The 14,813-nt window shown below is 34.6% G+C and overlaps 1 protein-coding gene across 28 annotated transcripts in view; it reads right to left on the reverse strand.

Annotated features, from left to right (window-relative positions):
- Positions 1-14,813, reverse strand: part of R3HDM1 (R3H domain containing 1) — a 161,077-nt gene that overhangs the window by 31,103 nt on the left and 115,161 nt on the right. For 20 of the 28 annotated variants that reach the window (XM_036237745.1, XM_036237739.1, XM_036237744.1 and 17 more), the window contains 3 exons: positions 7,720-7,874; positions 6,288-6,380; positions 4,693-4,844 (listed from right to left, as the gene is read on the reverse strand). In XM_036237745.1, the coding sequence (XP_036093638.1) occupies positions 4,693-4,844; positions 6,288-6,380; positions 7,720-7,874 (400 nt within the window). The remainder of the gene's footprint in view (positions 1-4,692; positions 4,845-6,287; positions 6,381-7,719; positions 7,875-14,813) is intronic. The other 8 variants (XM_036237746.1, XM_036237743.1, XM_036237734.1 and 5 more) reach the window with 1 other exon arrangement.

Below are 14,813 nucleotides of genomic sequence, written 5' to 3' on the forward strand. Positions count from 1 at the left end.
TAATGAGCAAAATGTCAACTTGTTTGACCTCAGCTGCGAATGTGCATGTCATATGTCTAAAGTTTTCACTGTTTTGTACATGCCTGTGAATGACTGAGAAAGCACTGCAAATACCTATTTGGGGATTACAAATAAATTTTAGTAAATAGGCCGTAAATATAAATCCACAACGAGAATTAACTGTACATATTTTTCATTCTCATCTTTATAACGTCCAAAATAAAAATATTTGGTGCTTTAAGAAGAAACTAATGATGTTCTACAGTTTCTTCCAGGTTTCTTATTTGCTTTTCAAGGAAGTGTCTAGCCATAATAATATGGAACAGAGTGCAGACCAGGTAAGCACTAAAGGCACATGAACTATTAAAACAGATGTCACAAATTCCTCAAAGACACCATGACCTTTTTTCATAGTAGAGTTCTCCAGTATCTGACTTACAGCCTTTCTTTTAAAAACTTAGTTCTGGTAACTCCACAGCAGATTTAAAGCAGCTAAACTCACAATAACTGACGGCAAGGAAAGAGATTATATAAGTTTACAAAGTATAGTCAATCCTCAACATACAATGGTTCGAGTTATGATTTTTTGACTTGATGATGGTGTAAAAGACATAAACATTCAGTAAAAACTGTACTTCAAATTTTGATCTTTTCCCAGGCTAGCGATATGCTTGCTATACAATATGCTCTTGTGATGCTGGGCAGCAGAAGCCAGTCATAGTGCTCAGTCAGGCACGTGAACCTGAGGGTAAACAACCAATACCCAGCACTGTGTTCATTGTGTTAGATGATCTTGCCCAACTGTAAGCTGACAGAAGTGTTCCAAACATGTTTAATTAGGTTAGGCTAAGCTTAAATGTTTGGTAGGTTAGGTGTATTACATGCATTTTTGACCTACGATATTTTCAGTTTAGGATGGGTTTATCAGGATATAACCGCACTGTAAGTCAAAGAGCACGTGTAAATACAAAGAGCCCCAACATGCTTCGAAATACTGGGGGGACACAATATAATCACTAATGGTTAATATTATAGCTCTGAATCAGCAATAAATAGTTTCACTACTTTCAGTGTACTAAGAACACAGACAAGTATACGTTTTAGAATATGTAATTTCCATACACGAAGTCCTAGACACATAACCTCACACACTATTCCTGTGAGGTATTATTTGTATTTCGCAATGAGAACACCAAGGTTCAAAAAGACTATCTTGCCTAAAGTCACACAGTCCTGAAGTCAGGTTTTGTTTGATTCCAAAGCCTGTCTTCTTTCTAACATCATGCTACCTGAAAACTAATGTTTAATGGCACAAGATTCAGTATCTAAAAAGTAGCTAATTTAGACCATCTCATACACTGATATATTAGTGAGATTCCATGATGAGGAGTCTCAAGGAATATGGCATACATTTGGACTTCTGAGAAAATGATAGAATGATCAATAATGAGGCATGCATTTATAAGTACAGTGTGGTAAAATAAACAAACAAACATAAGTTGGCAGAAAAGAACTACTGTATCAGTTGTAATATTAAATTTGAATGAACTAAATTCTCTCACATACATAAATATCATAACTATATTCACAAAGATATACAATTACATAAAAAACAAAAGCAAGCTGTAGACTAATTTATATGTAAAATTATTTATAAACTCCGCTTTATGTGTCTGTGCTAATCAATCTTGCTCATGTTTCCATATTCATATCTATGCCAATATATGATTAGGTGCAAGGAAATAAAAGGAAAAAGGATACAATCAAGGATAGAAACATGGGTTACCCAGCCTGTGTGTGTGGGGGGGAAATGATCGAAAAGGAAGGGAAGGGGAGAGAGGAGGAAGTGAGAACAAAAAACTACCTGTATGATGTGATCCTATTTATGTAAAATTGTTTGTGAAGAAATTAGAAAAACAACAACACAAAACCCCAACCAGACTATTATTTACTCATCTAGTATTCATAATATATTACTAGGGAAAAAATGCAAGATAATGTCTGTTTCATTAGAATCTACCGACCAATTCTAATAGATGTGTATTTATATGTGCATATGTTTGTATGGGCAGGAGGCTAATACAAACAGAATGTATACCAGCTTGTGAGCACTGGAGACCCAGAGGTGGGGCTGAGTGGCAAATAACAATTAGCTTTCCTTTTATGCATCTTTGTACTGATTGCTTTACTTGTATCCCAACAAGCACAAATTTATTTTGTAATAAAAAAAATCTAATGAAAAATTTAAAAAGTATATAGAGGTTACAAAAACAAAATAATAATATTAATGATAATATGGTACACAAAGGAGAATTAATTACATATACATACAACATGTATGTGCAAGCTGGCCTTTGTCATTAAAGAAGTGTGTTCATTCAGTCTGGATTTACCAAGCTTCTCCTCTGGGCCAGTCCTGTTCTAGATGTATAAGTATTCAGACAAATCTCTGCTATGCATGTAAATATATCAGAATATGTAAGATAAAATATTAGGTATACAAGCTAGCAACTCTAGTTTTATGAAGGAATGTTCTGTATATATGAGAACTTAAGATGGTAATTCAATGATCTGAATAATAATAATAATAATAATAATAGCCAACAATTAATCTTTAAGCTGGAAATCTGGAACAATTATGGCCATTTGTTTACTAAATACTGCCCAGAATAAAATCTTCTGTAAAGAATGCTGTTACATTTTGAAAAAAGTCATTCGTTAACAAATCTTCATACAATAGGTGAAATCAATTCTGTATGTGACCGGACTTCCTACCAAATAACTAGCATAAAAGGTATAGGATACAAGTCTGACAGGATACAAATTTTATTTCTCACACTGGTAATATGATTGATGTCAGTTTGTTACAAGGTAACCAATCACTATCTCAATTACAGTAAGCTTATTTCAAATTTGTGTGCCTCATCTAGGTCATAGTCCTAAACCATGAGTAATTTCAAAGACTTTTCATCAAGATTCAAGTTAGAGGTTGCTGGAGAATCTCACTTATCTTTTAATTGCTATGCTTCCGAGCTATTCCTTGGGCCAAAGTTAGAAGTCCAAATTTTTATTTTCTTTGCAAAAGCAGGCCCAGAGGCTAAAAGTATGTATCGTTCATTCCAAAGTGTAGTCATCAGCATCTATCCGACAGCTTTTGAATTCTGCCATCATGCTTAAAAGATAAGGCTGAAAGTAAAAGGGGAATGGAATTGTGCTCTCTCGCCTCTACACACATGTCCAGGACCAGCTCTTGAAGAAGTCAAGTAGTCAAGATCTTTTTTTGTTTCAGAGGATTAATAAATGTAACAAACACAGGAATGTTTTAAGCCATGTTATATAGAATTTGACATGCTTCATCTCCTTCCTTCATGAAAGCCTTTCTACCTGTCATGTAGGCCTAAGTAAGTAACTTACAAAACAAGTCTTTTGGTCTCAAATGAGTCATCATATTAAGTAATACCTATTTCTCTCTGCCTCTGCCCTACAAAAGAATGATTACTATGGTAATTTTCTTTCAGGTAAATGAAAGGTTACACTTTGGCTTAAAAATCAAGTAATTCAGCACTTTTCGCATCTATTTCACCTGCTTTGGCATAGAACTCTGCCTCTAATTGACAATTCAGTACTTGAACTGGCCTTATGGACCCCAAACTTAGAAAAAGAGGCTCAGATTGAGAGTACAGAACTTAAACTCACACAACAAATGGGAAATTTAACGCAGTATATATTTCTATTTTCACTGTATAGCAACTCTACCTCAAAAGAATTAAGACTCATTACAACACCAAACTCAAAGGCTGCCTGTGAGCTCCACAACCAACTTGCTGTTTAAAAAGCCTAAGCTTCTTCAATCTGTGGCAGCCACAGAGTCACGTGAGCTCCTCTGGTGTGTGTGTGTGGCCCCGGCAATAAAATCACTGTCAAGTGCCCATTACTCAAGCAGATTCACTGAAGCAAGTATGTCATGCACTCCTAAATGCTATCTGTAACTATAATTGGGTGACAACCTTTTATCAGGAGTTGTAACTAAGGACCCCTTCTTAAGAAGAGCACCAAGGCCCCACTGGCAAACTTACAGGGATGCTGTGAGAATAAATGAATTGTAATATATTCTGAACAACAAACTAAAGGTACCCAATTCAAAGGAAGATTGCTATTTTTAACACTTTAAACTTATCCGAGAAGCTTCTGCTCTTCCAAGTTGAAATAGTGAATGGAATTCTACACGACTAGCTTTAATATAGAGCTATTATCATTTGTTTCTCTTATATACTTCCCTCCACATATGGATGAAAAATGAGCTCCCCAGAGTCTGAAAAATTTCAGCAAGATATCCTGCTGCTGAGGTTAAAGGAAATACATTCTCCCCAAACTCCTTCAAAAACCTTAAACATTAACACTCTGAACTCCACGGTCTATGGCCAACTATTTTATTCTATTTGGGTGAGGAAAAGGAGACTGGCCTAATTTTAAGAGAAAATCTGACTCTTCTTTAGTATACATATGGAATCCTTTGCTTATACTGATTTTGTCAAAAGAAATATTAGAAAATGGATTGTATCATAGTTTTTCTATTCTACATTAGATAGTGACTAGGTAATGCCCCTTACTTAGACAACTCTAAAATCAGCAAGACCATAATCCTAATAAACAGTGAGAAACTAAAGTATTAGGTTTCTTAGTCATACTCACCTTAAATTATTTTGTTGGCCAGGTGGAATGACACTATAGTAAACTGGCATTCCTGCTGTGGGCATAGATCCTTGATTAGATTGATTAGAGAAAATAACAGGCTGTTGATAAGTCTGATGGGCAATTCCTTGAGAACCTTGAGGCAGTGAAACCTAAAATTTGAAAGACAATTTAAAGGGAAAAAGGTTCTTCAAAACCTTGCTAATGTTAATGTCTCCAGTCTTCACAAGGCTTTTTTCAAGTATGAACAGTTAGGAATAAGGTAAAACTGCTGATAGGCTGTCCTGATAAGTTAGCCATAGTACTACCACATCACCTCTATGTTCTTTTCAGCTAGCTATTGTTTTTGGCTAGCATTTACCAATTTACAGTAGGTTAGTGGCATTAAATTATTTTCAAAAAGCTGCTATGACTTACGTCCCTAAGTAAAAGCTATTTTAAAAAAGAAACTTTCAAACTAAGGATACCATTTGACATACTAAGTAAAACCCAGTTAGGGCACTAGTGAGATATACTGGATTGGAAAGAGTGTGAGCTTTGAAGCTTAAGATATCTAGATGTGATATCAGCATCATTACTTTACTATCTATGTGACATTGGGCAAATGACTTAACTATCCTGATGTCCTTTAGTTCCTTATCTGAAAAAAATGGGATGCCACCTCCATCTCAGGGGAAGTCTTATCTTTACTATAATCTCCATTTACAGGTTCTAGCACAGTAGGCATTTGGTGAACAGTGGATCTTTCAATTCTCTGTTTTCTATATCATCTACATAGAAGCCACAAGAACATTATGGATTCTTCTTTTCTGTATTTCAATTCTCTAGTTTCTATAGTCTCTAAAATAGAAACCACATAGGCATAATGGATTCTTAATTTACAAAGGTGCCATAACATTATAGTCAAATTAGAGTGATTCTGGTAAAAAAAAAAAGCCAATATAATAAAGCTTCTGATGATTATAATGATGATATTAGCAATAGCAGTAGCAATGATAATATTAGTGATAGTGATGACAGTGAAAGTCAGCATTACTGAGTACTTAACTACCATATGCAGGACCTGTTCTAAACATGTTATACGTATTATTACACCAAGTCTTCCTAACAACTCTAATAAGATACTTTTATCATACCTGTTTTGTAGGTGGGGAAATTGAAGTTAAGTAACTTGCCCAAGGATGTACAGCTAGTAAGTAAGTAAGCCAGGATTTGAACCTATGTCCTCTGGCTCTAATCAAGTCACTATTCTCTATATCTGGGCCCCATGATTAACTTCCCAGTCTTGCCTATCTAGCATATTTCTGAAATGTAACTAGTCCTTGGCTCAATTATTGCAAAGAGAAAATTACTGGTTTGATGTTTCCAACTCTGTATAACACAATATAGTTCAGTCTTTTTGTCTACTTGAGGCAATGTAACACTCTGAGATTATTATTTCTGACTGTAACTATCTATCTATCTATCTATCTATCTATCTATCTATCTATCTATCTATCTGAATGAAAAATGACAGCTCAATCTAGATGACTGAAGCTACAGAATAAACGTGTAACTAGTGGTAAAAGAAAAAAAAATGAAAGAGGGTACAGTACTTGAGAATGTACAGCCACAGGATACACTCTACCGAGGACAGATGACTTTTCTGGTTTATTTTCTAGATAACAGTTTATCACTATCCAGTTTATCTATCAAATGTAGAAGGAAATATAAAAGCAGGCTGTCATTTATTGCTTGTCAGAGCAACACTTCTCCCATTTATTTACCCAGTGTGAGGATTACATGAAATACCTTGCGAAAATAATTTATAGCTTGTAAAAAAGCATGCTATAGAAATTATAACTGTTTTGGAAGTATTTTCAATATCTAGCTACATTTTTAAAAATGATACTATCAGGGTTGTAATTCATTTAAAAATTATACTTCTTGCATTAGACTATGAACCACTAAAGGTTAAAGGTAGTTCTTATTTAAATAATGTCTGGGCATCTTATCTAATAGAAGCTCAATGTACATGACCAAGGTTCTTGAGAAGGAAGGGTTCCTGGCATGGCACTGATCCTGTTTAATGTCTAGCTGTGGAGGAAGTAGGGAATGGGCAGTCTCATGTACCTAGGCTCACATACAGAGGATAAGGAGTTAAAAGCAAGGGAGATGTGAGAGAAAGAATATGAAATCTGGTTTCATAATTATCTTTTCTTTTTTCCTTATTTGCTTTCTATAATAAAGGGACTTCAAAACTAGACATAATCCTTAGTGCTTAAAAAGAGTCCTTAACAATTTCACATTTTACATTTTAATTTCAATTTTAATTTTCTGGAATTAAATGGAATATGCTAGCACCTTTGCTCATCTACTTCTCCATCTCCATTCTTCACCAATTTATGCACATAATTTTCTTTTAAGAGCTAGTTAAATGTTTATATCTTCCGAGAAGACCTGTGTATTAAGTCCCTAATCTGTTCATCACTGTATTTCATAATTTCTTTAGTTAATTGGTCTGTATACTATCACTAATTATGTTTAGATACAATACATGAACATTTATCTTCACAGCTAGACTGTTTTCACCTTGTTGAGATGAATGGGAAACTGCACAATCTTCTCTACCTTATCAACACTGATTTATAGTCTGTACTCTATCTCACTATATCAAATATCTACCTCCACCTCCATTTTCTCTCCCATTCCACTTTCTCCTCAAAAGAGACTTTCTAAGGAGCTGAATCATAGAATAAGACACTTGCTTACATACTTATATATTTGGCAACAGAAACAATGCTAGACAAAATTTACTTGTCAATATCAATGTGGTTCAGATATTTTTTCTAAAAATTAATGAAGAGAATGACTAAAGTAATAAAATGAGGATAAAACAAAGCTGCTATGACTAATAAAACTATTAAGACTATAAAGTTATGTATTATAGAGCATTATTCCTCTACTGAAGGAAGAGAAAAGATGCAATATAGCTATACATTTATTTAAAATCATCTCTACTCAAAGTAGGTGAGAGGGACAACATACCTGATATGATGGCACTGAAGGATAGGGGATGACCACTCCTTGAATCTGATTTCCAATGCCATTTGGTTGGCCACCAACGAGGCTTTGACTCTGGGGGTGCTGAACTCCAACTATTCCTTGGTAGTTTTGTTGCTGGTTGGGCATAACTTGGTAACCTGTAATGGCACAATGAGTTAAATCCTGCTTTGAATTAAATTTATTTTATCTAATAGAATACTTTTGTATTTTGGGCAAGTACTTCATGTTCTAAAATGATAGAATTTTGTTTAAACAGCAAGTCTCAAAAAACTCTTTATTATGAAACCTAACATTTAAAAGGTTAACTATGTAGGTAACCCAAGTCAATTTTTCTCTTATAAAACACATTCCAATATAAACTGTGTACAAAGATGTCCTATGCAGCTGAGAAAATTTATGGTGTCAGAGATTTGGGTTACACAGATAATTACTGTTTAGTATGTTTTACCATCTACTATGACAACTAGTTTCTGGGGACCATGATTAGGTACAGAATTTGGGAGTACAGTGCAAGAGGAAAATAAATGTAGGGCCCTTGTTAAAAAAGTGTTGAAAATTTAGAGCTGGTATTAGAAAATTACACCAAGCATGTTGGTAATATCAGTCATCAGTTCTAAGAGTATAAGTTTACTTTTATCAAGTGAATTCATCAGCTATTTAAATGAGAATCCACAATAAGTTTGAGTAGTCAATGTGAATTATATTGTCTCTCGATCCTAAGAAGATTCATTAAGGTAAGCCGATTAGCTCAAAACTTAAGTAAATTACTAGAAGCTACGATAAATCCTTAAAAAGAAATGAAACTAGATAAAAATAACTAACTAACTTTCTAGCTTCAGGGTATTCAAAAATTAACAGAGATGAACCAAACTATGGCACTGCCTATACAAACTTCCAAAACTAAATGTCAGTGAAATGATTTCTTTGATAACACCATAAACATATTTTGCTATCTTGTAAGTATCGGTTTTCATTTCCATCCTTATCAATCCCATCTCAGGTATCGATTGTAGATAATAGCATCACAGTAGTTGCCAGGAAGCCTTAATGATTTTGCTTAATGACAAAATAATTGAATAAAATCTAGCACCAACCTTCTCTAAAGACATAAAGACAAGGTATATCTGTGTACTTTGCAACTTATTAACAACAACGAAGTAAAAATCCAGTTATAGTGAATGCTTTAGTAGTGAAGGGTTTTGTAAAATAATGGTATTTATTTGGCAACATTGCTTTATGGCTATGTTTCAAATGACTTCTCACAAATCTAACTTTGTACAACAAAAATGTATATTCTAATCCTTATCTGTAATAAAAGTGATTGATAATATGCTGTTCTTTAGACTATTTTCCCTGTGAATTTCCTAAAACAACTTAAACTTGTAGGCAGATAAAAGATGAGTGGAAGAAACTTCTTGCTCATTAGTAAAATAATTAACACTTAACTCTATTTTCATTTAATCAAATGACAAGTATTTTGAATTTATAACCTAAATTCCAAACACTATCAAAAAATAGTTAGACATTTCCATCCCTAGGAAAATAAGAGGCAAGAGTGAAAATGGGATGTGAATATAATATACTTGTGTTGCAAATGCCACCTCTGAATACACACACCTACATCCCTAAGCATATATTCCAGTATTAGAATTTGGGCTCGGTTCTTTATACACTGGGAGAGTAACTTCTTATAATTGAGTTGTCAGAATTATAGTCCACTAAAATTAAAAAAAAAAAAAAAGTAGACACCTGGCAGAATTCACCGTAACATAATCTGACTTAAAATACTTAGACTTAAATAGTCATACCCCCTAAGAAACTGCAAATGTTTTTCATATTACTTTTGTAGTTTATTCACAATATAGTCATAGTTATAGGCTGCTTTGAAAGATAATCACTAAAAAAACAATTTATGCACAAAAGTGGTTCTGATTTTCTTTAAATTTATAAATTTTTGGAGATTCACCTGAAGAGGCTTACTGCTTAAAATTCTTATGAAAAGAAAGTTGGACAGAAAATTTTCAATAATAGCTGTAGAGTTCATATCATAGAGTTCTAATGTAGGGTCATTTGAACAGTACATCATAGAATTTACAGCAGTAAATTTGCAACAGTATTTTAGATTCCTTAATGTAACCTAATTTCCATTAATACTCATGACTACTAATGGAGGAGATATGCACATATCTCCACACAAAAATCATGTACATTTCAAAAAAAAAAAAAAAAAAAGTGAAAACATATCATGAATTTTATCTGACTCTAGCACCTTGTCATTTGTTAGAGTAGTAAAAAAGATGTTGTGAGTCCAGGATGTGTGTGGAGGGTAATATAAGATAAGTAAGACATGGACCCTATCTTTGAAATTAGGCATTGTTAGCCATGACACCATATCAGAACAGCAGAATAAATAGGATCTTATGAAAATGAGAGAGAAATCAATCCTGTCTGATATTCAGAGGCAGTGATATTTGAGCCCGAACTTAAATAAAAACACCTAGAAAAAGTAAAAAATGGATGTTTCGGGAATAGGGAAGAGACAGGAGTGGCTGGTTATGGTATGTAAAGTGAAAAGTAGATGAAGGCAGAATAGAATCCAGGTGGAGAATCAAAGATTTTACAAGTATTAGAGCAGGGAGAATTAACCAGAAGTTCTAGATTTTAAAGATTGCGAAAGCAGATAAACAGTACTTCATTTAGAAGCAGCATAAATAAGTTGGGAACAGGACCTTAAATAATAGTGAAGCTTTAAAAATAAGAATGCTAAGGACTTAAAAAAAAATCTCTTCCTTAAGAAAACTCCCTTATTAATCATCTCATAATTTTTTATTGCCCTATTTTTTAATTTTTCGGTTACAGCTAACATACAATATTATTTTATATTAGTTTCAAGTGAATAGCATAGTGGTTAGACATGTATATAATTTACAAAGTGATCCCCCCAAATTAGTCAAATACCCACCTGGTACTATACAGTTATTGTGATTACTAACTATATTCCCTACGTTGTACTTTACATTCCCATGATGATTTTCTAACTACCAATTTGTACTTTATCCCTTCAGCTTTTCACCTAGATCCCCAACCCCCTTCCCATCTGGCAACAATTAGTTTGTTTTCTGTTTCTGTGAGTTTGTTTCTGTTTTGTTTTTTAGATTCCACGTATAGGTGAAATGATATATGGTATTTGTTTTTCTCTGACTTACTTCACTTAGCATAATACCCTCTACGTACATCCATGTTGTTGTAAATAGTAACATTTCACTTTTTTTTAATGGTTAATATCCTATTGTCTAAAGGTAATGCTCTTCTTTATCCAACAGTCTATTGATGGGCACTTAGGTTGCTTCCATATCTTGGTTATTATAAATAGTGCTGCAGTTAACATATGAGCGAATAGATCTCTTCGAATTAGTGTTTTTTGGATAAATACTCAGAAGTGAGATTGCTGGGTCAGAAGGTAGTTCTATTTTCTATTTTTTTGAGGAACTTCCATACTGTTTTCCAGAGGGCTGTGCTAATTTGCAATCCCACCAACAGTGCCTGAAGGTTCCCTTTTCTCCACATTCTCGCTAATCCTTGTTTACTGATTTACTGTTGACAGCCATTTTGCCAGGTATGAGGTAATATCACATTGTGGTTTTAACTTGCATTTCTCTGAAGATTAGTGATGTTGAACATCTTTTCATATGTTTATTGGCCATCTGTATGTCCTCTTTGGAGAAATGCCTATTCAGGTGCTCTGTCCATTTTTTAATTGGGTAGTTCTTTTGGTGTTGAGTTGTATGAGTTATTTATAAATTTTGGATATTAATCCCTTATCAGATGTATCAGTGGTGACTATCTTCTCCCATTCACTGGACTGTCTTTTTGTTTTGTCAATGATTTCCTTTGCTGTGCAAAAATTGTTAGTTTGATGTAGTACCATGTGTCTATTATTTCTTTTGTTTCCCTTGCCTGAAGAGATATATTTGAAAAAATATTACTATGAACAATGCTGGAGAGTTTACGGCCTATGTTTTCTTCTAGGAATTTTATGGTTTTCGGTCTTATATTTAAGTCTTTAAACCATTTTGAGTTTGTTCTTGTATATGGTGTAAGGTGGTCCAGTTTCACTTTTTTGCAAGTCTGTTCAGTTTTCCCAACACCATTTACTAAATAAACTGTAAATTCTTGCCTCCTTTGTCATCTATTAAATGACCATATAAACATGAGTTTATTTCGGGGCTCTCTATTCTCTTCCAAAATAATCTCTGTGTCTGTTTTAAGCCAGTGACATGCTGTTTTGATTACTATGGCCTTGTACTATAGTTTGATATCAGGTAGCATGATACATCCAACTTTGTTCCTCTTTCTCAAAATTGCCATGGCTATTAGGGTTCTTTTATAGTTTCATATAAATTTTAGGATTATTTGTTCTAGTTCTGTGAAAAATGCCATTTGTATTTTGGTAGGGATTGCACTGAATCTATAGATTGCTTTGGGAAGCAGAGACATTTTAATGATGTTAATTCTATCCATGAGCACAGTATATGCTTCCATTTATTTATATCTTCTTCAGTTTCTTTCCTCAATGTCTTATAATTATCCGAGTACAGGTCTTTTACCTCAGTGGTCCCCAACTCCCGGGCCATGGAGTGGTACTGGTCCGTGGCCTGTGAGGAACGGGGCTGCATAGCAGAAGGTGAGCAGCAGACCAGCAAGCAAAGCTTCATTTGTATGTGCAGCTGCTCCCCAGCACTAGCATCACCACCTCGGCTCCACCTTAGATCATTAAGCATTAGATTCTACATGAGCCTGAACCCTACTGTGAACTGTGCATGTGAGGGATCTAGGCTGCGTGCTCCTTATGAGAATCTAATGCCTGATGATCTGAAGTGGAGTTGAGGCAGTGATCCCAGAGCTGGGGAGCGGCTGCAAATACAGATTAAAATTAGCAGAGAGGTTTGACTCCACAGAGACCACAATAAATCAATTGCTTGCAGACATATCAAAACCCTATCAGAGAGTGGCAAGTGACAATTAAGCTGCATCTGGTGGCAGGCTTTATAGTGGCAGGTGAGGTGATGTACTTCAATTGTACAGCCGCATCGAGTGGCAGGCTTTAAGTGAGAATTCAATACTTTACCATTTCCATCCAAGCCTTTTTCCCACACTGTGTGCTTGTCTCAGTCACAATTTTGGTAAGCCCACAAGCTAACTCTAGATAAAATGAGTAAAAAACGTCTCTGGAGAGCTTCTTTGAAAAAGGGGAAATACCCAATAATGACACAGAAGATTCTAAGACCACCAACAAAAAGAAAGCTGTTCTTAAAAGAAAATACCAAGAGTCCTATTTAAATTATAGGTTCATTGAACAGGTGATTCACATTCTCCAAGACCACTTTGTATAATATGTGATGACTGGCTATCTAACAAAGCCATGAAACCTTCAAAACTGCTTTGTCACATGGAGACCAAGCACCCTGCATTAAAAGACAAGCCTCTGGAGTTTGCAAAAGAAAAAAACGTGAACACGAAAAACAGAAGCAATTATTGAAGGCTACTATTTCATCAAATGTGTCTAAGAGCATCATTCTTAGTGGCTAACTGTATTGCTAAAGCTCAGAAGCCTTTTACTAAAGGCGATGAGTTGATCCTACCAGCTGATAAGGACATTTGTCATGAACTCGTAGGAAAGACTGTAGTTCAAAGGGTGGTATGTGTTCCTCTTTCGGCTAGCGCCATAACTAGATGAATTGATGAAATAACAGAGGATACTGAGGCACAATTGTTAGAGAGGATTAATGAGTAACCGTGGTATGCTATCCAGGTTGACAAGTGCACAATAAATGTAAAGTGTTTGAATCATCCCCAAACCACTTCTCCCCCACCCAGTCCATAGAACAATTGTCTTTCACAAAACAGGTCCCTGGCATCAAAAAGACTGGGGACTGGTTTTACCTCTTTGGTTAAATTTATTCCTAGGTGTTTATTTTTTTGAATGCAATGGTAAATGGGATTGTTTTCTTAATTTTTCTTTCTGAAAGTTCATCATTGGTGTATAAAAATGCAACCAACTTTTGAATATTTTGTATCCTGCTACTTAATCAAATTCATTTATTAGTTCTAACAGTTTTGTGTGTGTGTGTGTGTGTGTGTGTGTGTGTGTGGAATTGTTAGAGTTTTCATTATCCAGTATCATGTCGTTTGCAAAGAATGAGTTTTACTTCTTCCTTTCCAATTCAGATGTCTTTTTTCTTGTTGGATTGCTGTGGCTAGGACTTCTAATACTATGTCAAATAAAGTAGTGAAAGTGGACATCCTTGTCTCTTTATTGTTCTTAAAGGAAAATGCTTTTAGCTTTTCCTGGGTGAGTATTATGTTAGCTATGGGTTTATCATCTACAGCTTCTATTATGTTGAGGTCCCTCTATTCCCACTTTGCTGAGTTTTTATCTTAAATGGATGCTGGATTTTGTCAAACCCCTTTCTGCAACTATTGATGTGATCATATAATTTTTATCTCTTATTTCATTTATGTGATGGATCATGTTCATCTGCAGATATTGAACCGACCTTGCATTCCAGGAATAAATCCCCCTTGATCACAGCGTATATGATCTTTTTAATGTCTTGCTGAATTCAATTTGATATTTTTTTGAGGACTTTTGCATCTATCTTCGCCAGGGATGTTAGCCTATAATTTTTCTTTTCTTTTTTTTTTTTATAGTGCTTTTGGTTTTGGAATAAAGGTAATGGTGGCCTCATAGGATGCACCCGGGAGCCTTCCAGACTCTTAAACGTTTTGGAATACTTTGAGTATAGGTGTTAATTCTTCTTTGACTCTTTGGTAAAATTCACCCGTGAAACCATCTGGCCTAGGACTTTTGTTTGGTGGGAGTTTTTTGATTATTGATTCAATTTTGTTTGTAGTAATTGGTCTGTTGAGATTTTCTGATTCTTTTTGATTCAGTGTTGGACGATTATATGTCTCTAGGAATTTATACATTTCTTCCAGGTTGTCTAAGTTGAATTGTTCACAGTACTTTCTTATAATCCTTAGTATTTCTGTGGTGTCTGTTGTCACTTCTCACT

Source organism: Rousettus aegyptiacus, unplaced genomic scaffold, assembly GCF_014176215.1.
Source record: "Rousettus aegyptiacus isolate mRouAeg1 unplaced genomic scaffold, mRouAeg1.p scaffold_m13_p_2, whole genome shotgun sequence".
Taxonomy (NCBI): Eukaryota; Metazoa; Chordata; class Mammalia; order Chiroptera; family Pteropodidae; genus Rousettus; species Rousettus aegyptiacus.